We start from the raw sequence: 27,386 nt of genomic DNA on the forward strand, positions 1-27,386 counted from the left end.
AAGAAAGGGAATCACAGGGGGCATCATTCCCTGATACATACCTCTCTGTTTATACGAGCCTCAAATCCCATCAAACCAAAATGTTATGTTTTGATATTTCTAAATTTTGGCGTTACAACATTGAAAGTTAATTTGGTGATATGACTTTGTCACGTTTTCTTAGTGGCAATCTTTACTACGTTCCTCTTTTTGGGAATGATAAACTTTACGTTGACGGGATTTCAAGCATTCCAAGTGCTCTTCTTCTAGTATTTAGATTATGTCTTATTGGCTGTAGGAATCCTTGGTCATCCATATAATGTTGTAAATACGATATATTGCGTTTACACCTAGAACTTTGAAGTCTGCATAAGAAGGTTTAATGAGTTTAATCAGACGATGTTGGAGAATCATTGTCGTATCGGATGTGTTTTTGAAGCTTTTCACCAGGCTAGAATTCCATATTGAATTCGGCATTCCGCGAGGCGTAAATAGTCAATATGCTCCCACCAAAGATAATGTTCGTCTATGATAACTAGAAGATACTTTGACGATTTCGATGGGTTGGTTGTTGGCTGACACTTGACAGTGAATTTTTCGGTGATATATGTTGAAAAGTTCTTTCCGTTGAAATGGGTGGCGTATGTGCATTACTTTTGTTCTTGTAGCATTATTAACCAGTTCATGGTCATGGCACCACTTGGATATATTATCAAAATGTTTTTGAGGTATTACTACTGCTGAGTTAAAGCTTTTGTGTTTGACCATAATGGCTATATCGTCTGCATATACATCATGCTGTATTAGTTTTAAACAATCGTAGTAGTTCGGTCCCAATTTTGAGCCCTGTGGAACGCCATATACAGTAGTTTTTTCTTCACTCAAAGTTGATGTTACCTTAACCTTAATCAACGTATCAGTAACATAGCTTTTGAGACAGTCTAATTAACATCCTCTGATACCAATTTTTTTCAAGCTTTCAAGAAGTTTTTCTGGGATAAGGGTGTCAAAGGCTTTGCTGAAGTCTATAAACAGGACAAGAACGTGGTGATTACGATTAAGGCCTTCATGAAGTGTATTTGTAAATTCTCCTAACAGCTTTTCCGTACTCTTTCTTTTTTAAAATCCATATTGGTTTGGGTGCAAGATTTGATGTTTGTTTACAAATAAATTGAGCCGTTTGACACTTACTTTCTCCAAGCATTTTTCTACGGCTGACATTATAGGGATCGGTCTATAGGTTTGGTTTTTTCCCCTCCTTTATAAATAGGGCGAATAATTGACGTTTTCGTAAGTTTTTCTACACAACTCTGAATTATGCCAAAATTTATTATGGCTTGTACAACTGGTGCGTTCATTTGGAGATCAATTGGTCTTATGTTATCTGCCCCAGGTCCTTTGTTGGTGTTTATATTGCTCAGAAATTGAAATGTCTCTTCTCTGCTGATCTCTTCAATGAAAATACTGTGCTACACTTGTAAGCTTTCATGGTTCATTGTTTGTGTTTTGATAATTCATTTCCTGATAATATTTCCTGTTTCGTTAGACTTACGTATATGTGATCAATCAAAGAAGACGTATTTCGTCTAAGATCAATAGGTGTAGGCTTTTTTTTATAACAGTCGTGAGTAATTTTAATGCCATCATCTCCACATATTTTAGTACTAGAGAGCTGATTTCGTCTAGTACATCTATAGTCAAATCGCCTAAGACGATATTTTCCTTTTCAACATTTATCACCGTATACATTTCTTCAATGAATCGAGCTATGCTTAGTTTATGCTTAGTCTATAAATTGTGTGAATATACTTCTTTTAATTTCTATGTGTTACCTCAAAATGTATTCCTTCATAGTTTACTCATTGACCTATCCCAAACTTTAAAAATAAGCCTCTTAATTAGTTTATTGTTAAGCTTGCTGTGGGGCTTGACAGTGCAATCTATTTTACAGAAGCTTGACAGTTAAGCTCTTCCCATTTTTCTCAATTCTCATCATTGAAGAAATATGACCCAATTCTTCTGCAAACCCATAATCTAATCTAAAAAGTGACTTTTCTGTATGCACTGGTAGCTCTGGCAATGCTTCTGGCTGCTTTTGATTCCAAATACTGCAGTTTTCTTGTTCACGTATGCATCTGAAAAAAAGTCAAAAGCTAATTCAACAAAAATTAGGCTTTGCGGTATGTCGTTCGGCTTCAATTCTTGCAACAGCTGTATTTTGAGGGGTTTTAGGCTTAAAACATTTGGCAAAATTACCCACGTAATGGAGTAATAGCGTCCAAAATATTGCAAACGTTACCAAATCGAAAATTCATGGTCATCACTAACACTGGCTGATACAGTATTATTTGTAGAAACCTTTCTTCGAAATATATTTCTGAGGACATTCCTCGTTAAATATTAAATAATTATTAAAATTGTTTGAATAATTCAGGATTTGCTAAATTATTTCCTTTCTCTAAAGGAAGGACCATTGGGCGTCGAAAATTTATTTTCCTACTGTTGTTATTTTTGTTATAAAGGTTTCAACATAAGCATCCTGTTCATGTGTGAACTAAAGGATATGTGATTTATTGGAATACCTATCAATTATTGTAATTAAGCCCATACTTCGTAGCAAAATGTATTTCGCTTTTTCCTAACAGACTTACAAACCCAAATCAAGGTCTGACTATCTGCTGATGGAATGTCGAGGAAAATCGTAATTTGTTTCAGTAGGGTATGAATCATTGCTACATTTGACACAGGTTAAACATTGAATAGTTTTTTACCTTTGTGTCTATTCTCTTATTCCCGTCAATATCATTATGTCCCGGGATCTAACCAAGGTTAATCTTTTTGGATTTACATAATAAACATAGTTCCCTATGGCACCGTCCTTTTAACTTTGTTTTTTTTGACAATGGTGGAGTTGCCCTGCTTGGCTTAACTATCGATAAAAATGTAACTTTTTTCCTTATAAAATATCTTTAGCGTCTTTCAAAACTATACTACAAATACCTCTACTTGAAAAACATTGCAGCAGTCTGAAGACTTCATTTATCTTTCAAGAGGAGGATTGGAAACTTGATTTGTCTTTCGTCGATTCCTCAGGACTTTCGGGCTTAAAACTGTGTGGCTTTAAATATTCTGTCTACACCTAATTAATTTGTCTTGCATCACCGAGTTATTGCTATCAAAATTTGATATAAGAATTTTCATTTCTTTGTACAGTTATTTCAATACAAATCTTAACTTATGTTCAACTCTATAGGTCAATCAAAAAATAGTTAATTCTGTTAAACTCTTGCTAAAAAGAAAAACAGATGGATTCAGTTGTTCATCATCAGATTTGCAATAAAATAATTTCTGACGAAATCCTTTTGACCTGTTTTTCTTTTTTCCTACCTTAAGTGAGATCTTTCTGTGTTGCTTTTGCTTACCTTAAGCTCTTAGAAGACAAACCCACTAACCTCTATTTTCTACTCCGTTGTCGTCGATTAAAATCATACAATTTGTTTTGGCTTAAATAATGTCCTTAGATCTTTTCCCTATAAGTATAGTTATAAAGTGAACCTCTACCAAAGACTTGGGTATATACACAGTTTATCTTGAAATGTCTTGATGTTTTTCAATTGAAGAAATAAGAAGGAGGAAAAAAATATTAAGCACAAAGTGTTTTCCACTACTGACCTGCAATTATTTGCACTGCACTTGCCGCACAAAATGCAATTACTTGCTCCATTCACAATGGCCATTGCTCGTAGCTCGTCGCTCGTCGTTCGTAGCTTGTCGTCCATCCGCCGCACTTGTGCCTTGTGCACTTTAATACAAAATTCCCATTGCTCTTTCTCTTAAGGATCAACTTCGGGATGGGAAGGAAGAAAGATGTTAGAAGCGAAATGGATTACGAGGGAGTATAAGGCTCGCGACTGATGGTATAGTTTTTCTTGTGGTACAACTTCCCGATTCTATAAGAAACGCCAAGAAGTATTAAAAAATACGTATACAGAGAAACAAAAAAAAACACTAAAGGACATTCAAGAAAATAAAGACACAACCTTCCATCAGGACAAGAAATAAAATTTAAAAGAAAAAAATGAAAAACAAGACAAAAAATAAATAAAAATGCGAACGGAATTGCAGCAATTCAACAACAAGGACGACTTCAGACATGAAGTTTCTTTATTCCTAACTCTGATGATGTCTTATATAAATAGGAACCTATACAATTCTTACATATACACACACAAACATAATATTAAAGAAGGACCTATAGTGCCGATGATTTTCTTTCCGTCAATATAAGACAATTGTGTGCGAGAGACGTGTCCTAAGTCATTTGCACTAAACGAAAGTGTGTCCTGATGGAATCTTTTTCCCATGGTGATGGACATCATTTCTTTCATTTTGCTATTTCACAATTCTTCTTATATATGGGTCTACATATATTTTTTAAAAAGAACACAAGTAGTCTATAAAAAGTACAAACTCAAGATGCACTCTATAAGAAATTATTTAGTGCAGAAAGAAATCATTTCAAGAATGAGGAAAAAAATCAATATCCTGCAGGAATTCATGATATTTCTTCTATTTTCTTCTACTTTTGGCTTAGTGTTTTTTTTGATTTTTTAGTTCAATTTTTATTTTTTTATTTAATTTTTATTTTTTCTTATTCTTGCTCAAGTTTTTCTTCGCTTTATTTTAATTTAAACTCCTTCTTAAAATGCTAAACGGTTTTTCACTCCACTTGGCCTTTGATGGCTTCTTTGGGGAGATTCAAGTATTTGTCCTTATATTTTGTTTTTCTTGTTTGGGTAGAAAACGTATTTGATTGCGCTTGTTGTCGATAAAATAAATATTTTAAGATTGAGAGCACTTTGAGATTTGAAAAGACCATTTTATAGATGGGAATTACTTTACTTTTCATTTTTTTGCAGATTTTCAATTTACAAGAATTTTGTGTATAATTTTATTTGAGTAACTTCAAACATCATTTTTAAAGCTAAGGTAAATCACAACACTGTTTGAGAAGTTCAAGTCTTGATATTCTAGATACAGTGTAATATATTAATGAATCTTACTAAGTTTCTGGAAATTCTGAGCCTTTCATGGTTTGAAAAAATCTGATCAAATTTTCAAAATACTCGTTTTCAACATTCTATTATGAGTTTGGCCCAACAAATTGTATCGTAGTATTTTTGTTCCCCTGGATTTCAAAAAGTTATCAGCCGAATCAGACTTCACTTTTAATTTAGAAAAGACTTTTCGAAAAATAGTTTTGTGCAGAAAATAGTTTTCAATAAATTTTTTGGGTTTCTTAATTTTTCGAAAGTTGTATAAAATAAAGGGTTTTTCAATGACAGCGGAAAAATGGCAAAATGTCACTCGTGGTGATCGCTGTGTGGCACGTAGCACCACCGCCGTTAGGTATATTGGGTAAAATTTGGGCCACACAAAAATAGTTACTATCGTTATGTAGCGCTCGCTGTTGACGGTGGTTGCCTAACTAACGTTCTTTTCAAATAAGTATAGACTAATTACGACACCTAACCAAAATAGACACCAAACTTTTTGAGAGTGCATTATCACCTATAGTGAACCTCGTGTGGGTTGGTGTCGTCCAATATACGGTAATTTTGCTTGTTTACACAGAAATTCATCCTAAAATACACCTCGCCAAAATAGACGATTTTTCGGCCAAAATTGGGGTCCTTTTACAAACGATTCGAAGCCCAATCAGCGAACAAGTGGCGTTGATCATGGTCATGAACTTTGAGCTCCTGCGTCACTTAGATTTTGTACGGGTGTAGACCCAAGTCCCGACGCAAAATGCCTCAAGTTGAAGTCTGCGAAAGACCGAGTTCTTGTGCACGACGATGAAAAGACTATCTCGAGTTCTGCTGTACACTTTGACGGGCTGCGGAGATATTCTCGGCAGATCTTGCGTTGCTTGAACGTACGGGTGTTGGCTGATTGTTTAATAATCCTCCAAACGTTGAAGATTTGACTGTGAAGGGCCACCAAATCAACAGTTTGATTATTTGAACGATCTCTTCAATCAATAACTTGCCATGATGATTTGGCATAAGCAACTGAATAATAAACAAAATGGCCCCCACGAGGCGCCAAAATCTCTCCGTGCCAATTTCAAAAACCTTTACCATTAATGATTAATTAATGAAATATTAAAAATAAGGGTTATTGATTTGTAGAACCATCACGAATTTTAATAAATAATAAACTTCTTCATAAGATAGCATCAAAAAGCCTTGTTTTTTTTTGTCAATTTTAAAAAGTAATGTCTTATAAACCTGAGGCGATAGCTTGATTTTTGTGTTTGATTTGAATTCAGGCTATAGAAATATCTTCTACATTATTATCATCAAATTTAGGCAATGAACAACAACAAAGGAGAACCTGCTTAGTGATTTTCAGGCAGGCTTTAGGCAAAATCATTCAACAATTGACCAGATTTTCATTCTAAGGAATATTGCGCAATCGTTCCAGGACCAAAATAAGAAACTGTATGCTTTTAACGTCGATTTTAAAGCAGCTTTTGATTCTATCGATAGAAGGTCACTATTTCACAAATTGTCATTGATGGGAATGTCCAGAAAGATGCTACATAAATATTCTAAAACTCTTGTAAGCGGAAACACAATCAGCAGTTTGGAAGTCAAAGATACTTTCGGAATGGTTTCCAACAAACTTGGGAGTAAATCAGGGGTGTGTTGTAAGTACTCTTTTGTTTATTCTATTTCTTGACGACCTGAGGAGAATTAAAGTGCTCATGTATGATGACGATATTGTTCTCTTATCAGACACGACTCAAGGACTAAGTCGCATGATTTTGGACCTTGAAGAATACTGCGCAAAATGGTTCTCATATTTCGAAAGGCTGGTGGACGGTATGCCCAAAATGCAAAGTAGAAATTTGTTTGTGAAGATATTGAAATCGTCAGGGATTACGAATATCATGAAAATATCATTAAATTTATCTCTGAAGCTTAAGCTAGCTAAAACAGCATTGAACTCTACATGGAAATCCTGCATTAATTCGAGTACACTCAGTTTAAGAGTGCAAAGTATAACCTTTTTGATGCGACTTCTAAATCAGATAAGTTTTACGCTGCTCGGGTTTGGGGTTAAGAACAAAGTGAAGAAGTTGAAAAATTACTTATTAGATTTTTTATTTTATTAAGATTACTCCCTTCGAACTGTCCAAACCATATGCTTTTATTAAAAACGGGATTGTTGCCATTATTTACTGCAACCTTGAAGCTACACTTTGATTATATAATGAAAGCAAATTTAAAGCCATCTAACCGTCTGACTAGGCTTGTTGTAACGCATGCTAACTCTTCCAAATCTTTGTTTTACAAAAAGTCGCAACTTTTGGAAAGAAGATACAACTTGGATCTTAATGCTACGTTTGCTAATATGGATGCTTGGAGAGAGAATTTGTATGTTTTCATAAGCAGACTGGATGAGCAACTGAGAGAGGAGTTTAAGAAGCAAGCGCAGTCATCTCTTTATAGACGATATTACTGCACACTTAATTACGACTTAAATGAATCCAATTATTTTTGGGATGAAAATAGTACCTTCAACATATCAACCATTTTTAGAGCAAGAGGAGAACTGATTCACTTGAATTTAAAGTGAAACAGGAATAATCTTCCTTAATTTTGCATTTTATGTAACTCTGGATCACGAGAGGATGTATTCCATTTTATAGCAATATGCCTGGTTCTCAGTGAGATAAGAAATGGATGTGAAGGATGGAAGCCACTTGCTGCATTCTGTAAGAAAGCTGCTAGCTACAGGGCCAAAATAATTGCAGAAGAATTTTAAAAAAAGTTACCAAAAACCAAAAATACCCAATCCATGCACTAAATATTTATTTAAAAACAAAATTTGTTTGCTAAAAAAAACGAATTATTATAAATTGTTTTAGAAAATATTATTTTACTTGCCATTTGAAGTGACGGCCAAGACCATACCTTAAAAGGATTGTACGCTAAATAACTCATTTTTAATATGTAATCAAAATTTCTTTAAAGCTCGGTAGCACAATCCATTTACCGTAACATTTACAAAAACCTCGTTTTCAAGTATTTAATCAAAGAACATAATAACCCCGCTATCTCAAAAACTGTACCAAACAGTACCACGGTTAGGATGGCTAGGTTTTTAACAATCGTTTAAGAATTGTTCGATCCCATGAAAGGTTTCTGCTTTCCAACATAGACTTCGATTTATAAATAGGCTTTATATAACTGAAGATAGTTTTTTGTATTATTTAAGAGAAGAAGGCTTTATATAACTGAAGATAGTTTTTTGGATTATTTAAGAGAAGAAGAACTTAAAAAAAAAACTTAAGAACTAAGTCTTTTCAATGGGCCTTTTCTTTTGGCCTAAGTGTGTGGATTATGAATCCGCAGCCACTTTAACCTTACATTACCCTAAGTCTATTGGGTAAAAAAACCATTTAAGGTTTTTGTCAAAACAGTTCTTATTTTCGCAACACTTTTAAGGAATTGCCTTGCACAATGTTCACCATTTTTTTAGGGAATTTTAACAACTTTAATGCATTTTTGAAGAATTTATCAGATTATTTTTAGTTAAAGCATAGTTTTCAATTATCAAATGTCAAAAGATGACAGGGTTATTTTTAATATCTCTGATAACCCAAAAAAAAGTAATTTCGAACTGAGACTTCAAAAAAGAATTTACGCAGAAACTGTTTCAATTGTAAGGAAGTTAATAACTTCTGTCCTATTTGTAAATTATCAAGTATACCGAAACTTTTGGAAAAAAATATATGGGAAAAGTTGACATTTCTCCTCAAGGAGGATATTTCACTTTTTCAACATGGCTTTATTGCGGGAAGATTCACTCCCACTAATCTTTCTATCTTTTCCAATTTCGTATTAAATAAACTCGAAGAAGGCTACCAAATTGATGTTATCTATACTGATTTTGCGAAGGCTTTTGAAAGAGTTAGTCATACTATTTTGAGTCAAAAACTGAAACAATTTGGTTTCACTCATATACGAGTATCTTGAAATGATTGGGGTCTTATCTATGGGGTTGTGTTCAATTTGTTTACTTTGATCAAGTCCTCTCTAGTCCAATTATTGTTGCCTTGGGTGTCCCGCAAGGAAGCCATTTTGGTCCAGTTCTTTTCTTAGTATTTATCAACGACTTGGCTGATATCTTCTTAAATTCTTGTACACTTTTATTTGCAGATGATTTAAAGTTTTTCAGGTGCATACATTCTTCAAATGATTGTCTTCTTTTGCAAAATGATCTCTAAAAGTTAACAGATGGTCAACAACTAACCAATTATTCTTGAACGGTAATAAATGTGATTTTTTTCCTTTTGTCGCAATTTTTCGAAAATTTCTTTTGATTACAAAGTTAATAACTTTGTTCTTGAAAGATTTTTGGAGAAAAAGGACCTTGGTGTATTGTTTGATTCAAAACGAAACTTTAGCAAGCATATAGAACATAATATTGTAATTAAATCCAATTCAATTCTAGGTTTTATTAAACGTAATTCAAAAGACTTCAGGGACCTTTCTGTCCTTAAATCTCTATTTAACTCCCAGGTTAGATCAAACTTAGAATACTGTTGTGTGATTTGGAATCCATACTACAATATAAATTCAAATGGAATTGAAAAGATCAAACAAAATTTAACAAGGTTTATAATTCAGAAATTAGGTTGAAACATCGAAATCCCGTCGTTTGATTAATTGTAAACTTCTTGGAACTCAGTCACTTGAAAATAGAAGGAAATGTTTTCAGTAAAGTTTATAAATAACATTTTGTCGCATCATATCAAATGCTCTTTCCTTTTATCGTTGATAGATTTGTATGCTCCCTCACTTCAAATAATAGAACTTGCTTATTCCGACAAAAAGGAAGATAGGGTAAACTAACTTATTTAATTTCCAATCATATAGATTTTAATTTTCATATAAACGGGTACACTTATAAATAAATTGAATACTCTGAAGAAATATGAGGTTATCAAAAAACTTAGAGTTCTCGTGAGTTTTCAGGAATGCATAACTTTAATTTCAAAACCACTTTCAAAACATTTTTCCAAAGATAGCCAAACAAAATCCGATTCAAAAATATTTCTATTAAATTTCATCGACTAAGTCGAATAAACTCAAATATTTTTGACTATTCTTCAAAAACTTCATAGTTTTCGAGTGTTTTGTATACAATTACTCATCGTCTCCTCTCTATCCCTTTAAAACTTACATCTGCTTTATTGACCTTTTATTCAATTTTCACATTCAATTTTCGTTTTTGTCGCAAGTTTTTAAAATTAAAGTCAAATTTAAAAGTATTCAAAAATATCCAAAGCGATGTTTGATGTTTATTGATAAAATTAAAAATAAAATAAACAACCACACTAAAAACAAAAACCTTGAGATAAAGCTTTAAGTTACTTTTCAAATTGAATTAAAAAATTGCACCACTTTTTCCTAATACCCATCAAAATATGTCAATTAACTTTAAAAATAGCAACTTTAGTCCTAACACGGTACTATTGATGCTTTTAATAACGACATTGACGATTATTTATTCATATTCACCATTTATTATGTGTATGTTGTACGATCTGTGAAATAGGCCCCAAATAGCAAACCCAAAATATGCTTACTCTTCCTTATGAATCAACCAATTAACATTATGTAGCGTAATAAAATAAATAATATGTCAATCAAAAAAAAAACTAAGGTATCTCAAAGCTACAATATTCCCAAAATTCGTCTGCATAAACAAAATTTATCCATATTTCAATTCTACTTATATATTATTTATCATCATCACAAACTAACATCACAGAATACATACACATACATAAATTCTTATATAAATAATCTACATTTATATTTTACTAATTCCAATTTGTCATTTTTGTTTGCATTATTTTCATCTTCTATATGTATAGAAAGACGTTATCATCCTGAAGCCAACTGGATCAGATATTCTTAGTTGTGTGTCAAGAGGCAAACGAGAGGTAAGTAAGGGCCTGATAAAACTGATGATGATAAAATATAAATCTCTATTTATGTCTTGAAGACAATAATTTAATCTAGAAAAGATATAGAGTGACTTTTCTATAAAAACAACAACAAGAAGAAGCAACTTTTGTCCTTAACACGTCTTTATATTATTTTCTCTTCCTTTTCTTATGTCTTACTTACTTTTGATTGTTTGTGTGTGTGTATATGAACGTTATCCTTTTTGACAGAATTTCGAATGTCAAAATCATATACGTGTGATTCAGCAGATGGACTCGGGTAATCGTTTATACATTTGTGGTACAAATGCTCACAATCCAAAGGACTATGTGATATATGTAAGTTATTATTTTTCTTTTTCTTAATATTTTTTTCTTTGTGTGTATTGGTGTTGAGATAGTTTTTTTCTAACTTCTTCTTTTTCTTGTTGTAATTTTTCTTCTATTTCTTTAGGCGAACTTAACACATTTACCCAGATCTGAATACGTGCCAGGAATTGGTTTGGGCATTGGAAAATGTCCCTACGATCCATTGGACAATTCAACGGCCGTTTATGTGGAAAAAGGCAATCCTCATGATTTGCCAGCTTTGGTAAGTCTACCTAACGAAAAATTACAAAAACAAAAACAACAACAAAATTGAGAGAGAAGGATGATTTTTTTGTTCTTCATTTAACTTGAAAATATTTTAACACGTGGACGAATCATTTGGTTGACATGAGGACCAAGCGACAAACGCCGAGCGACGACCGTAGCCGATGGATGGACGAATTGAAATTCCGTAAAAGGACATCAAATTAAATTACCAATCAAAGGATATTGACGCGATGTCAATATTCATCGTTTTTTTCCTTCCTCTCTCATGTCCTTTTTTTGTATATAGAAAAAAATATATAAATTCAATTCAATCTATACATTTGTATGTATGAAGGAATGTGCTCAATTTGGTTATCTCGTCAATTTTAGTATTCGGGGACAAATGCAGAATTCACAAAAGCAGACTCAGTGATTTTTAGATCGGATCTGTATAACTTGACTTCTGGCCGAAAGGAGCATAATTTCAAAAGGACACTCAAATATGACTCAAAATGGCTTGACAGTAAGTTTTTTTTCTTTCTCCTCCTCCTCCTCTTTTTTTATATTATATGATGGTTGATGAATGAATGAATGAATGTACGATGGGTAAGGATTAAAAGATTGCAAAAAGGCGAGTGTCCTTGCTCTCTATCCTTACCACTGCTGTAGGTATAGTTTATTCAAATAATATTCAAGGATTTAATTTTTGAATTCATTCACTGACTGGAAAATGATTTTCGACAATATCTATGAACATATATATTTTTGCATCTCTGGTTCGTCTTGTCAAATAATAATATTCCCTCACATCCTAGATTATCCTGGAGGGTGACAATAAACGAGCTCATAACGCAATTTCACATGAAAAGCTCATGGAGTTTTTATATTTCATTTTTTTTATTGTTCTTTTGTTCGTGTTCGGTTATGTGGTTAAAAATATAAATTTCTTTTCATATTTTATTTAAGTTATTTATTTTTCACTTTTTGGATATTGTTATTTTATTAAACGTTGGATGTTTCAAGGAAAAAAGATTAAAAATAAAATAAAAAATTGGAAAGCTATATAGAGTGAAGTCGGGGAGAAGCAATCGGAAGCAATTTAATAAAATACCCGAACAGAAATATCAACAAAAAACACACACACACAAATTCACTCACTTGCACATCTATATACATTTATATATGTGTACATAATGTATGTATATATTTTTGAAAGCCAACCAAATGTCCATCACCAGAGAGAGCTCAGATCAAAAAGGACGAAAGAATAAGTTTTTCTTGTTTGGGGCGTTGGAAGGACGAGATTAATTGAAATGAAAATGATGGGACTTTTGGATTGGTTGTGTTGTTTTTCCTTTTTATTTTTCAAGCATTAATATTATTTTATATCACATTATGTGGCCAGTTGCTTACCTATGTTTGCACAAACATACATACATACATATATATTCAACTCAGAATAAGGATACAATAAATACAAAAAAAAAAACGCCAAAAGTTAAATGTTATACATTATATCATCGTTGTCGTTGATGTTTTTGGACCGGAAATAATTTTCGAAAAACGGATATGAAATGGAAGGATTCTGGATATGAACGTATATATTTTTTTTTGTTTTTTGAAAAATATCTCATATTTTTTATCGACAATATCATCATCATCATCAACATCGTTGTGAGGGTTGTTTGCAAATTATATCAAGGTTTTTGTTTATTGATTTATTTCTATATTCACTTATTTTTTGTTTGGTTATTATTAAATGAAATATTTAGCTGACCTAGTTAAGAAGAAAAAATATTTGTTTTTTGGATATTTCTTTTTGAAGTGAAGTGAATGTAATCTAATTTTTGTATATTACTTCAATATTGGGCTTACAGGATTTACAGGATATTGAGTAGTAATTGGAAGTTAACAAGTTTGAAGAACATTTTATTTATTGAATTTGATTTTGAATTATTTGAATTTGGAAATTTAATTGAAAGAAAAAAATCAGTCGATGGAATTGGTTAACAAAATAGTTAATAGTTAAAATTCAAGGAAAGTATCTAGACTCCCAAAGGAAACATTTTTAATGGAAAAGGAGGCTGGGATGCAACCCACTTTGATAACTTCCAAATTGGTGGACTTTTAAATAGTATTTTTTTTTAATAAACACGGAATTATCATTTAAGGACCTTCGAAGGGGTTTGTTGATATTGGTTTTTAAATTTTAGCGAAATTTTAACGACGATATTTTCTAACCATTCCTTTGTGCGAGTAATTTTGTCAGGGAAGGAGTTGGAGAAAAGTTTAAACCAGAATCCGAAAGGCTAATTTTTCATAACAAGAATTACTCTTAGGAATTTTTCACTTACTTGCAAGATGGAGTGCCCGTGGAAAAACTTTTGATGTTGCAGGCAAGGATTGAACCCAAGAACTCTGGCATGACAGTCCTACGCACTAATCTCTACGCCTCGGGTACTAAACTGTAAAAAAATACTTAAAGTACATCTTACTACAGGTTTTTGAAAAATGGCTGGTGAAAAAGATTATTCCGTACGACTCATGAACAAAATAAACCAAAAAGGTCTCCTAATTGTTTGAAAAGTTTATAAGCTTCTTTTATAAAATAAACACATTTTTATAGGACAACATTTTGAAATATATTTCTTAATTTATTAATTTTGTGAATAATTGAAACATTTTCTCGCTTACGTAACATTTTTATGTCAAAACCTAAAAACTTAAGAATAGTTTTACATAATTAAGGTCATAAGAATACTAAATATACAATTTGTTAGAAAAGGCAAACAGTAAAACCAATAAAATCGAGTGTTAATTGCTATGTCACAAATATTCTCAGATTTTGTAAAGGGTGGTTAAAATGGTAGACATGTGCATTCAAGAGGACACAAGCGTCCACAGGTTTTTTTTAAAACCTACCTTTGTCAAACAACTCCTACTCAAACCTCCCCGCGGTGAACATCGGGTGCCTAGTACCTCAACTATAGATTGGGTTCCAACACCAGTGGAAAGTTGTTGGGGGCAGCAAACGAGAGAGGGGGGAGAGGTGTTTCCACTAAGGCACCTCTCCACATCCAAGGGGCAGCGGACGAATTCTTGAGATGGAATCAACGGTGGCGTCTACAGTTCCAGTAAGGTTGAACTACTTAGTGAACACCTTATAGGGCTTCTTCGACTTATTCGGATCCCAGGCCTATAAGGAGAGGTTTTATACAGCTCCACACCCTTGGAGTTATACTTAGGATCTGACTCTCCAGGTTGGGGGTTGTGCCGTCGGCTTGACTTCCTGGCCACGTAAAAAATACCTTTAGTTGCAAAGGAAGCACCAACAATCCTCGGATACGGACGGATTCACTGTTGACAAACCAACGCAATCGAAATAAGGACAACGAACTGTGGGTCTGTACGTGGAATGTTAGGTCCCTTAATAGAACACCTGCAGCCGAAGAATTAGCGGAAGCCTTAAACTGCTGCAAGGCAGATATTACCGCCATCCAAGAAGTGCGATGGGACGGACCCGCAATATATACGCGATATATACTACGGCGACTGCTACCGAGAACAAAGACAGAGTCTATTTGGGTGTGGATTTGTTGTTGGAACTAGACTCATCCAAAAAGTCTTGAGTTTCAACAGTGTGAGCGAGCGCATCATGACAATCCGCATCAAGGCTGAATTCGCCAACATAAGCCAACTACCTCGTTGTTGCCGAGAAACTGCTACGGATATCCCGATCCAAGCCAAAACAAGAAAATACTTTGAGAAAATTCGACGGCCACACTCGCAAAAGGCTGCCATGTCCTTTTCCGATCGAGTCTCTAATAACCTCTTAAGGAGTCCTATGCTGTCTCCATTAAGCATTGAAAACCAGTGGCAATATTGCCTTGCAGCCATCATAGACGCCGCCTCTGAAGTACAAAAATACAAAACGGCGCTGCACAAAAGGACTAGGGCTCCTCGCGAGCTCTACGAGCAGAAGAGAGGAGAGGAACATCGGCTTCTAAAATGGAAAAAAAAGAGAGAATGAGAAGCGCGTGATCGAGGAGAAAGAGGGATGTCACAACAGGAATGAGGTTCGTTAATTTTACCAAAAGGTAAAAAAAAACCTCCCAAGGGTACCAGCCACTAACCGAAGCCTGTAAAGACGATCAGGGAAACAACGTAGTAGAACTGCAGTCGATGCTGAGAATATGGAAAGATCACTTCTCCAAATTATATAACGGCGATGACGAACCGAATTCCGCTGTATGGGAGATAGAACCACTCAACCTCTGCGACGCAGATCAACAATTCCGAAGTGAAGATAGCTATATCTAAACTTAAGTCAAACCAAGCTGCTGGAGCTGACGGCATAGCTGCCGAACTATTTAAGGCAGCAGCCGATGACTTGGTACGGAGAATGCACCAACTCATCTGCAAAATACGGTCGGAAGAATGCATGCCCGATTAGTGGAATCTCAGCATAGTGTGCCCGATATATAAGAAAGGAGACCCTCTGAACTGCGCCAACTACAGTCTCCTTAACATTGCGTATAAGATCCTCTCAAACGTATTATGTGAACGTTTGAAGCCATTCGTCAACAACCTAATTGGTCCTTATCAGTGTGGCTTCAGACCAGGAAAGTCCACTATCGACCAAATATTCACACTACGACAGATATTGGAAAAAACCCAGAAGCTTCAAATCGATACCCACCATCTCTTTATCGATTTTGAAGCCGCGTATGACAGCATCTATAGGGAAGAGCTCTACCGAGCAATGCCTAGCTGTGACATCCCTGTCAAACTTACCCGTTTGTGCAGAATAACGATGGAGAATGCACGCTGCTCTATCAAGGTCGGAAAAGATCTTACCGATGCATTTGATGTCAAAAAAGGTTTTAGAAAAGTCGATGCACTGCCATGTGACTTCTTCAACATTGTTCTGGAAAGAACTGTGCAAAACTCAACCGTCTAGAGGCACAATCTTTCAAATTTGTATCCAATTATTTGGAAACGCAGATGATATTGACATAATTGGAAGATCAAAGCGTAATGTCAGTGGAGCGTTTTTTGGTATTGCGACGGAAGCGAAGAAGATGGGTTTAGTGGTAAATAAGGGCAAGACCAAGTAAATGCGGTCATCAAAAAAGGACACTTAACAACGACGTCTTGGACTGCTATATGTTGGAGGTAGTTAAGAACTTTGTTTCCTAGCGGTGTCCGCTATTAACACAGACAACGACACTAGCGCTGAAATCAAACGAAGAATAACTCTTGCAAATCGCTGCTTCTTTGGACTTAGAAGTCAATTGAGAAGTAAAGTCCTCTCTCGAGCATCTAAATGACTATCTATGGTGCTGAGGCGTGGACCCTGTCAAAGAAAGATGAGAGCGTCTTAGGATGCTTCGAGAGAAAAATTCTTCGGGTGATTTTTGGTCCCGTACTCATAAATGGAGAATGGAGGAGAAGATATAACGACAAAATTCGGGCTGTACAACGACACTGACCTAGTTAACAGAATAAAAGTCCAACGGCTAAGGTGCTAGGTCATGTACGGCGAATGGACATCAACCCTCCAGCCCGAAAGGTCTTCGAATCCAATCCCGAATGATGGCCGGCGCAGTAGAGGAACACCGCGACTCAGGTGGAGCACTCAGATGGGTGAATACCTCAACCAACTTGGCGTGCGAAACTGGAGACAGCTAGCTAGGGACGAGCTGGCTGGAGACACATGTTGGTTGATTTATTATGATAATATGGCACAATTATGCATAAACCAAAATATCAGCCAAATGGCCGCCACAAGCTCGTTGGCACACCTCCATCCGATGGTCCAAATTTTCGATGACGCTTTGACATAATTGAGATTAATATGCCGAATAATCTCATCCTTTAGCTTTTAAATTGTCTTTTAAAATAACCCCAAAAAAAGATGTCCAAAGGTGTCAAATCTAATGATCTTGGCCACAACGTGAGAGAGCACGGCCATTGTTTTGTAAGCTGTGTGCCAACTTTATGTGAACTAAATATCTCGTCAGTGTCTCGAGAACGAACAAAAATAGTAGAGTCTTGAAATGGTTAGTAAATTTATCAGTTTATATTAGAAAATCAACACATTCTTGTGGGTTTATGTAATGCATTACCATTTATATATATTCATTTTATGCACTAGCTGCAACATTTTGTCACTTACGTAACATTTTTTGTCACTTACGTAACATTTTTTGTCACTTACGTAAAATTTTTTGTTATAAATGTAAAATTTTTTTGACACAAGCGTCATAACTTTCAATTAATTATTTAAATAGTTTTACATAATTTAGGTGACAAGAATGATAAAAATATAATATAGTCACCAACGTAACACCATTAACATTTTTTTAAAGAAATTTTACTTAAGCCTTGTATTTTTTAGATGAATGAATTCTTTTCAAGTAGTTAAGAAAATATTGAATAAAGTTTATAATACTTGTGTCACTTCCGTCACAATAAAAGCATCTTAATTATATTTAGTTCAAAATGTTATACTTGGGAGATTCATTTCATCAACCATAATTAAAAAAAAATTATCCCGACTTTTCCGTTTTTACTACCGAATTTAATCTCCTTTTTCTCCTCTTTACAGAACCGAACTTTGTGGGGGCATTTGATGTTGGTGAATATGTGTATTTCTTCTTTCGCGAACACGCCGTCGAATACATCAACTGCGGAAAAGCCATCTACTCAAGAATCGCTCGAGTTTGTAAGAACGATCGTGGTGGCAAATATATGATCAGTCAAAATTGGGCAACTTACTTGAAGGCTCGAATCAACTGCAGCATCTCAAGTGAATTCCCATTCTATTTCAATGAAATTCAATCCGTCTACAAAATGCAGCACGATGATACGAAGTTTTATGCTACCTTTACAACGAATACACACGGTATCTTGGGATCAGCAATTTGTAGCTACGACATTAAGGATATCAATTCAGCATTTGAAGGTAAGTGAAGAGTGCCGATGTGGTTTGGTTTGGGAGGACATTCCAAAAAGAAGATAGAAGAAGATTCTATTCCAATTGTAAGATTTTATGAGTCTGTGTGCGGGTGTGTATATTTGCCAATTTCTATTGAGAGACCACATATTGCTGATTTGAGCTTATATCCTAGAGACTGCGATGTACTTTGCTGCTGCTATTTTCCCCTCTAATATCCTTTTGCACATACTCATATGAGTTGAAGAACTCTCGGCTGCTCCTTATAGCTTCACGTCGCGTTCCTCATCCTTGCATTATCCTTGTTGTCGTGATAGTGTGAAAATGATATGCATCTGAATAGTTTTTCTAGACAAATTCGACATCATCCTGCGAGACGACAGTTTGGCTTTTTCTCTGCCTTGCTTTGCCGTATATGAACATCCTTAACCGAGTGTAGGAATGCAGCCAACAACTTGAAAACTCGTTGAATTTCCGTTGCACCTTTTTGTGTTCAATCTCATTCTCGTCCTTGTCAACGCCAACGCCACCGCCACCGTGTCGCTCGTCGTGCATTGGCAATGTCCTTTTTTTCTGCATTGCATTTGGATGATTCGTGAAGTAGTTTGACACATCACTGAAGCAAGATGTAACCGAATGGAAGGTATCCTTTCTCATACAACCCCATCATAGCTTCAGCATCGGCATATCCTTGACAAACAAAAAAAAAACTAGTTTACTCAAAGAACGAATGGTGAGTAGGGTATTGGAGAGGGGGTCATATGGATGGCTGTGTGAATCTGATGAAGCACTGCGGAAGCAGAAATTCAAGTGACACTTTTACGCGGTTTTTGCACTTTTTTGCACGCTTCCTCTTCACTACTCGAAAAATTATCCCCTGGGATTGTGCCAGGACGAACGTTTTTCCTATATATACATATGTCTGTAGGTGTACGTGTAATACTTATACCTACACTTTTTGTTCGTTGCGGTACTACTGTGACTATATGCCGTGTGTGTAGTGAATGACACCTGGCAATAACAGCAGCAAAAGCAGCAACAGCAGCAGCCGGATATGTTATGTGTGCAGCATGGAATATCAAGGATTTCACACCTCAGAAGGTGATTCGTGTCCTCTTTTTTTTCTCTCGTCCTAGGTATTTGGTGTTTTGGGTGATGTGGGAGTTGGAGTTATTGGGTTTGGGTTGGATGGATGACATTCATTTGTAATACTTGCACGCATTTTACTGCCACAGCAATAGTGTTGTATGCCACACTCGTCGTAGTTATATGTAGTGTATGTAATATGCCATGTCCTAGCGTAGCGAACGAAACGTTTTATGTTCGTATATTTTCCGGAAATGGAAAAAAGAAACAAAATCATTTTTTTCTTCTTCCTCTGAAATACGGATATTGTTGGAGACGTATGATGGCTACATTTTGTGTATTTTGTTCCTACTAAGGTAGGTACATTTATAACAGAACACTGACTTGAAAGCTGAATTTTCATTTTTCTGTCTGGGATTTTATTTTTTTGTTGAAGCTTCTGCAAAATCTTATTTTTCTTCTTTATGGCAAAATATTGCTTTATTCATTCATCTTATACTATAATATAGGTTATAGATGAGGAGAGGGGTAGGGAGGAGGTAGGAGGAAGATTCACGGGTGTTCATAGGTACCTTCATTGTTGCTTGAGATAATTTAGTTTGGTTGTAGTTTGGAAGGTATTGTTCACTGTTGTCAGCAGCGCCAACTGAGCGGGATTCGGTGTTTTGAGGAAAATTGATTTCAAGATACTTTGTGGTACTATTTTTGATTCGTCAGATGTTACATTTCAATCTATATAAATGATAGAAAGATGTATGTCGAAGTATAACTTACAATTGCTCAATTTGTACTTATGATTTGTGGTACAATAGAAGCTGTAAGGGAGTTCTGACTTTCATAAATACAGGTACTTTTAGAAAGGATTTTTCATCACTTTCTCGGAGAACTGAAACTTGATATTTTTTAAAATCATATATTTTGTCATTAGATATAAATAAACATTTATAAAACACTAATTAGGCATGATCCTAAGTAAAAATGTTACTCATACGCCGAAGTGATGGTTCAGAAAATTATTGTAGAGGAGAAACAAAATAAGATAAGAGATTTTTTCTTTACAAAATTTTAGTAAAATCTCCGAGATTCAAAATTTCAAAAATAAGAAATCAGGCTTTTAAAAATATACATTTTTTTTAAGTGTGACTTAATTAATTTGAATTATGTCTCAAAATTAACTTCAAGCCCCTATTAAAGCAAATTCTATACCAACATTATAAATCGTAAAGTCAGTTTCTTTGTTTGTGTGTTTGAACGTCCTTCACGTAGCAAAGGAGCTATATTATAACATGAATTTTTGTGTGGCCCTAGTTAAGTTACCGGGGAGGCTTTACCTTCTTTTTATTCCGGTAAAGTATCTCATGCATAGCTAATTCGAGAAGATCCGCTGGCGACACTTATAAAAAGATATTCAATAATTATGTTATTTTTTTTTAACAATAAGCATATCCTTAGGTGCTGAATGCTTGTGGACTTAATATCGTTGCCTATCATTAGGCTATATTAACCCATTAACACCCAATGTTATTTAAAATAAAAAATATTTGTTTTTGTTTATTAAGGTGAAAGTTAAGGTATATTCAAAAAAATACACAAACAAAATTGTATTTAACAGTTATGGAGGTATCCTTTTTAAATACAATAGGGTCATGCATACCATATTACTTTTCATTAACAAAAAAAATTTTAAAACACCATTTTCCAATACATAGTGTTACATTACGCATTTCACAGCACCATTTCGATTTTAAAGAACATTGGCGACATCTTAGTTGATTTGAAAGTTTTTTGGGAAAGTGGTACCCTTGGCTCTCCACAATGCTTCGCTTGACTGTGAGTCTAGGTTGTCATTGGTTCAAAGTATGAAACCGGAGGTAATGTCGTGTTATTGATCTCGTGAATTATAGTAGATCGCCTTTGTAGCTAGTTGCTAGCTTGTGGAGCCTCCAGGCATTGGACGTAGTAGACGAGATCATGGCTGTGAATAGGTTCCACCACCACTTTTTGATTCTTATTTTAATGGAGTAACTGTTGATGAACTGTTGTGTTGTAGTTTTTGAAAAGAAGTGGCTGAGGAATATTGACTTTATTCTGCTCATCCGTTTGACAATTTCAAGAAGTTCGATCTGGTCGTAGTTTGTGGCTATCGTAACGATGCTATTGTCCTTCCATTTGACAAAAAGCAATTCATTTCTCTTATCAAATTGGTGGTCAAAAGTTCCCCTTTTCTGCTTTTATAATTCTTTATTAGAAGGAAGAGGACATTTTTTTAACCGAATATCCAGAGCTGTTCCGGTTGCTCTAATTTTTTTTTCTTTTAAAATCTTCATTAGGCTATAACTAATAAAAAAGTTATCAAAATAAATAACATGGTCACTTGAACAGTCAACATTCTTTAGAAGGTCGAGAACCACTCTAGACAATGAAGGCCTTAAGTTTTTAGCTCCGCAATATGTATCGAATGCATAAATGTATCCATTGTTGTAAAAGCATCCAATTTTTGAAAGCAAATCTTACAGGCTTTCTTCTTATAAATTGCTTAAAAGAATGTCGACCGAAATACTTCACCATTGATTCGTCTATAAATAAATGTTAATGCATATATCCCCACTTTTGAAACTTTTGACACAAAAGTTTACTGATCGGACGCAGTTTTGCCATTTTATCGTTCATGTCAAGGGTATTATTATCAGCAAAATGAATCAATAGTTTTATTTCTTGAAATCTGTTCCTGATGCACATACTGTTTGCAATAATAGGTACATGTGTATCAGCTGCTTGTTCCAGTACATGAATTCTCTTGCTTCAGAATGATAGCCCGAAAATAGAAGGATTTCAATAAAGAAATTTAAGTCTTCATCATTGAACGAAAAGCTGTGTTTATTTTTTTGGCCTGCAGACAATATTGTTTGATTTACGAGGTTGTCTTGCTTCGACATCAAACAGTTTTTCAAAGACTTGAACTTCGTTAAGGCGAACCAAATCAGAAGCGCAGCTTTGAATTCTAGCCAAATAATCCGCTGTTGGATTTATTCCATCTGTTGACGTAATTGACTTTGTCCATAACGGTGGAACTATTGACTTTCTAGCTCAGACAATGGAATATCATCTTTCCTGTCAAATTCACCGTCGTCTTGGGCTAAATAAGATTCCAAAAAAATATCAACCTCACCTGGAACATCTTGTGGTAACTCTATTGTCTTTTAAGTTATCTTCATCGATATCCTCTTCATCCGTAACATAGTCCAACGGTGGAGGAATCATGACGATATCAGCGTTGACTATCTTCGTATTAATATCAATTTCTTCCAGGGCGGAATCAAAATTGAAGAAACGTTTTCCATACAATATTTTTGTAGAAATAGATCTAAAATCCATTTTGAATACTTAAAAGAAAAGTGTATGCATGAACGCACAGTCCTTTCTAAAGTACATCTATCTTAAGCTTTGCCTCGGTATGTTTACACAAAACTATGTGGGGACTAATTTTTAACTGATCTTTATGTTTTTTTTAGTAAATTCTGCAGAAACAATCAAGTTATCTCGTTGATTGAATTTTTTGAAGAAACAAACTTTTTTGATGAAAGCGAAACTAAGAATATTTAAAAATGCTTTGCGCAAAAAGACAATGCAACACACGTCAACTTCAATACAAAAAAAATTGTTTCGAAAAATTTTAAAATACTCAATAAAGCCGAAAAAGCCTTTAAACAGTTAATTTGTATTTCATAGCCTACTTTTAAATGCACATAAAGGAACTGCATTTTGCTGTACTCTAAAAAGGATAGTGGGAGAGTATGGGTTAACAAACAAAACTGTACTAAAACACTATTAAAAATAAGAGATGGGCGGTTTAACACCGATGCTGAGGGAATCTGAGATGGACTTAGAACACAGCACTTCATACCCAGTAGTATTTTTTAACTCACTTGAAATGAGGTGTACCAGTTAAACTTTTTGAAATTTAGATGTCCTTCGCGATTAAGACTTAATGCCACACAACTTTATCGAAACATTTTTAGCACTATTATCTGAACCTTCCATGTTAAAAAGGGTGATATTTCAAATCCCAATAAATTCTACAGATTTACCAATTCAAAAACTTCAATGTCCTATTAAGGTTATTTTCGTTATGATAATCAGTAAGGTATATGGGCAAACACTAAAAAAAGTGCGTTGAACTTAGAAAAGCCGTGTTTTATCATTTAAGCAATAGACATCGTTACTTTTGGTTAATCTTTGTTCCTTTTAATCGTGGAAAGCTTAACAACTTAATCATTTATACTTGCAACTGAAATATCTCTATATGTGAAATTTTGATTTTCTTGTATTACTCAAGCAAAGCTGCGGGTTTCAGCTTGTTGTGAATATGAATGAATAGCCCTGGTCTTAAAAACCTTCAAACTATCAAAACTATAAAAGGTGTTACTTCCACCATTGCATATAAGATAACTAAAAGTAGTGAACAGTTATTCAGCTGCTTTTTAATACCTTCACTAAAAATGTCCAAGATTAAGTGACGCTGAAGTCAATGTAGACATATTCACCAGTCCTAAGGTAAAAGATTAAGTTTAAGATGATAACTTTGACACACTTCTAGAAGGTAATGACAACAAAGCGTGGAATGAATTTTTCCATGTCGCAGAAAACGTGAACACTTCGAAAGTTGGCATTCCGAAAACTGTTTTGCATTTTGTCCCTAAAAATCATTGTAGCACATTCCCACTTCTACTAACTTTCCGAATTGTTACCGTCCTTTTGCCAACGATAATGCTTCCATCAGGATATCGCAAACTTGGAAAAACGTTGTCAGGGACATGGAATAAAATAAAAAAAGCTACCTTCATAAGGAATCTTTTTTTCAAGACTCATTCCGATCACAAACCAATATCATCTGTTTGAGAATCCTAAGGTTATAAGCGCACTTATCTAGCTTTCACTTTCAAAAAATATTCTAGAAATATCTTACTGAGCCGACTTCCTTTAACTCGTGTGAGCAAGGTGACCGATAATGGTGATAATGGCGTCTTTCTTCACGTACAGTTTGTAGAATCTTTAAGAGCCTCAAGGCTTCATTCAATCATTTTTTCTTAAAATACCAACTTAAAGGTTGTGATAATGTTTCTGTGAAACTTCTTCTTAAGTTCTTCCATCGCTTCCTGATTATTTGAACTTTATATGTTCTTTTTTTGTTGTATTTTAAAACTCCTGCTCAATCTTGATGAAAGAAATGTTTATAACTTGGCGAAGTCGTTTCTAAACAAATAACATCAACCACTCAGAACTCATGCCAAAAGAAATAAATCGCTTAAACATTTTCCCATCATAAATCTCTCAAGCTAAAAACAAACTTTACATCTTTCAAAAAACCCAACCCACCGAATCTACCACAAACCTCATCTACTAAATGAAACCATAAATATATTATCTTCCCGTTGCATCTCCTCCCATCACGACCTTTGCCAAATAAAAACCATACCAACCAACATACATTTCGAATAAATTAATTTTAAATTTCAAACCAAACCAAAAAAAAAATAAATAAATTAAATTACAACAAAATAACAAACATCTTTTTATATTTTGCAGGAAAATTCAAAGAACAAGCCACATCTAATTCCGCATGGTTGCCTGTGTTGAACTCAAAAGTTCCTGATCCACGTCCTGGCACATGTATCAACGACACTTCAGCCCTTCCGGACTCGGTGTTGAACTTTATACGAAAACATCCGCTAATGGATAAAGCTGTGGATCATGAGTTTGCCAATCCAGTCTTTTTCAAACGTGATATTATCCTTACCAAATTGGTGGTCGACAAGTAAGTTATAAGTCTTGGCACATGTATCCTCACAGCAGGACTATGTACTATCGCTTAAGTGTTTTCTCTTTTCGTCCTCCATCATCCTTGTACTCTAGAAAATAGAAATTAATAAAGAAAAAAAATAGAAACAAATGGAAGAAAAAAGAAAACCTTAAGGATAACGCCGCGCCGTCGTGTGTCGATAGGACTCTAGAAACTTTAAACTGATATTGCACACGTCAAATAAGCGTTTTTCATAACAAACAATCTTTTTTTCTGTTCTGTTTCATTTTTTATTTCTTAAAGGATTCGAATAGAAAAACTGAATCAAGAATATCTGGTATATTTCGCTGGCACGAATACGGGTAGCATTTATAAAATCGTGCAATTCATTAAGTACGGACAACGCCATTCCAATTTGCTCGATATCCTGGAGATAGCGAAAAATGAGCCCATTAGAGAGATGGATCTAAGCCAAAAGACCGGCTCTCTTTATATAGCGACAGCGCACAGTGTGAAACAAATCGACTTGGCAATGTGCAATCGACGGTATGACAGTTGCTTCCGTTGCATCACAGATCCGTATTGCGGCTGGGACAAGGATGTGGGTGCTTGTCGTCCATATCAGTTAGGATTGCTTCAGGTGCGTTTAAATGAAAATACAAAAATTCAAAGACTAAGATAAAATACACTTAGCTATAGACAAAAATATAGCTATCAGAGAAAGGTGGTCCTTTCTGATGCTTTATCTGGTCTCTGTCGATTTGTCAGGACCGCTAAATGTTCACTAAACGTTTTCAATCTCTATAACGTAGTTTTTTTTGTCTTCTTCTTTATTTCTATTTTTCCTGCTGCAGGACGTGGGCAATGAAACATCAGGCATTTGTGATACGAGTGTCCTGAAGAAAAGGATAACAGCCTCGTATGGACAAACATTGCATTTGTCGTGTTTTGTTCGTTTGCCGGAAGTTCTGCGACAGAAAGCGATACGATGGTATCACCATTCAACGGAAAAGGGAAGGTAAGTGAAAACTGATATCCTATATAAACATAGATACAAAATAATACACGAAAGAGCTTTTCATTCTGTTGTTTTGATAATTTGGTGGTTTTTCAAAAGAAAATTGTTGGTCTTGTTTTATTTTTACCAGAAATCGAATGTCACATTGTTTCTTATTTTGTCTTTTTCGAAACCGGAGAACAATCAGATTTTTAACTTTTCAAATGCAACAATACAATAAGAGTACTTCTCGAGACAATTTAATCGTAACGAGATAAATTTAATGAAAAGTGCAAACGTTGGAAGAAGTTTAACTTTCTCAGATATTAAGATATTATCCATTACATTCGAAAACATGGGATAAACGACCTCCAAAACAAGAATTACATAAACTGTAGATTGATATTGAATGTGTGGAGAAAAAAGGTTAACATTCCGTTGGATTTTTAAGAAAATGTTGCGAAACAATGATTAAGGCACTTTCTGATAAAAAAGCAGTTCGAAAATAAGCAACTCGAAAAAACTAATAACAGATATTCAGCTTTTCGAAAATGTAGTTTTATTTAATTCTGGTATTTAAAATAGAGTTTTCAGCAATTCTGGTTATCTGACAGTTTCAATTTAGAAGATTTGATAAGAACACATTAATCTAAAAAGTTAAGCACAATTTAGAAAAAACTATAAGCAATATCGCTAAGTAATTGTTAATGGTATCGGTAATAAAAATTGGAATTGTGCAAAAAAAATATTAATAACAAAAAGTAGAGAGAAAACGGTTTGAATCTGCAAAATTATACAGTTCAGCTAAAATAATAAAAAACGGGAGTTTTTAAAAAAAAAATGTTTAGAAGCTTAAGCTTGAAAATCAGTTTTGAAAAACAAATTTTGAACAAAAACCTTAAACGGTAACATTTGTAAATATGCTATATGCTTTTTATAATAACTTTAACATTTCTCGCAG

At 34.4% G+C, this 27,386-nt stretch overlaps 1 protein-coding gene across 1 annotated transcript in view; it reads left to right on the plus strand.

The window, feature by feature from the left end:
- LOC129952350 (semaphorin-2A-like) overlaps window positions 1-27,386 on the plus strand; it is a 267,445-nt gene that overhangs the window by 225,411 nt on the left and 14,648 nt on the right. The window contains exons 5-12 of the mRNA XM_056064900.1: window positions 10,937-11,005; window positions 11,240-11,347; window positions 11,463-11,600; window positions 11,975-12,107; window positions 18,195-18,551; window positions 25,215-25,443; window positions 25,732-26,068; window positions 26,283-26,446. Of these exons, the coding sequence (XP_055920875.1) occupies window positions 10,937-11,005; window positions 11,240-11,347; window positions 11,463-11,600; window positions 11,975-12,107; window positions 18,195-18,551; window positions 25,215-25,443; window positions 25,732-26,068; window positions 26,283-26,446 (1,535 nt within the window). The remainder of the gene's footprint in view (window positions 1-10,936; window positions 11,006-11,239; window positions 11,348-11,462; window positions 11,601-11,974; window positions 12,108-18,194; window positions 18,552-25,214; window positions 25,444-25,731; window positions 26,069-26,282; window positions 26,447-27,386) is intronic.

This window comes from Eupeodes corollae, chromosome 3, assembly GCF_945859685.1.
Source record: "Eupeodes corollae chromosome 3, idEupCoro1.1, whole genome shotgun sequence".
NCBI lineage: Eukaryota > Metazoa > Arthropoda > Insecta > Diptera > Syrphidae > Eupeodes > Eupeodes corollae.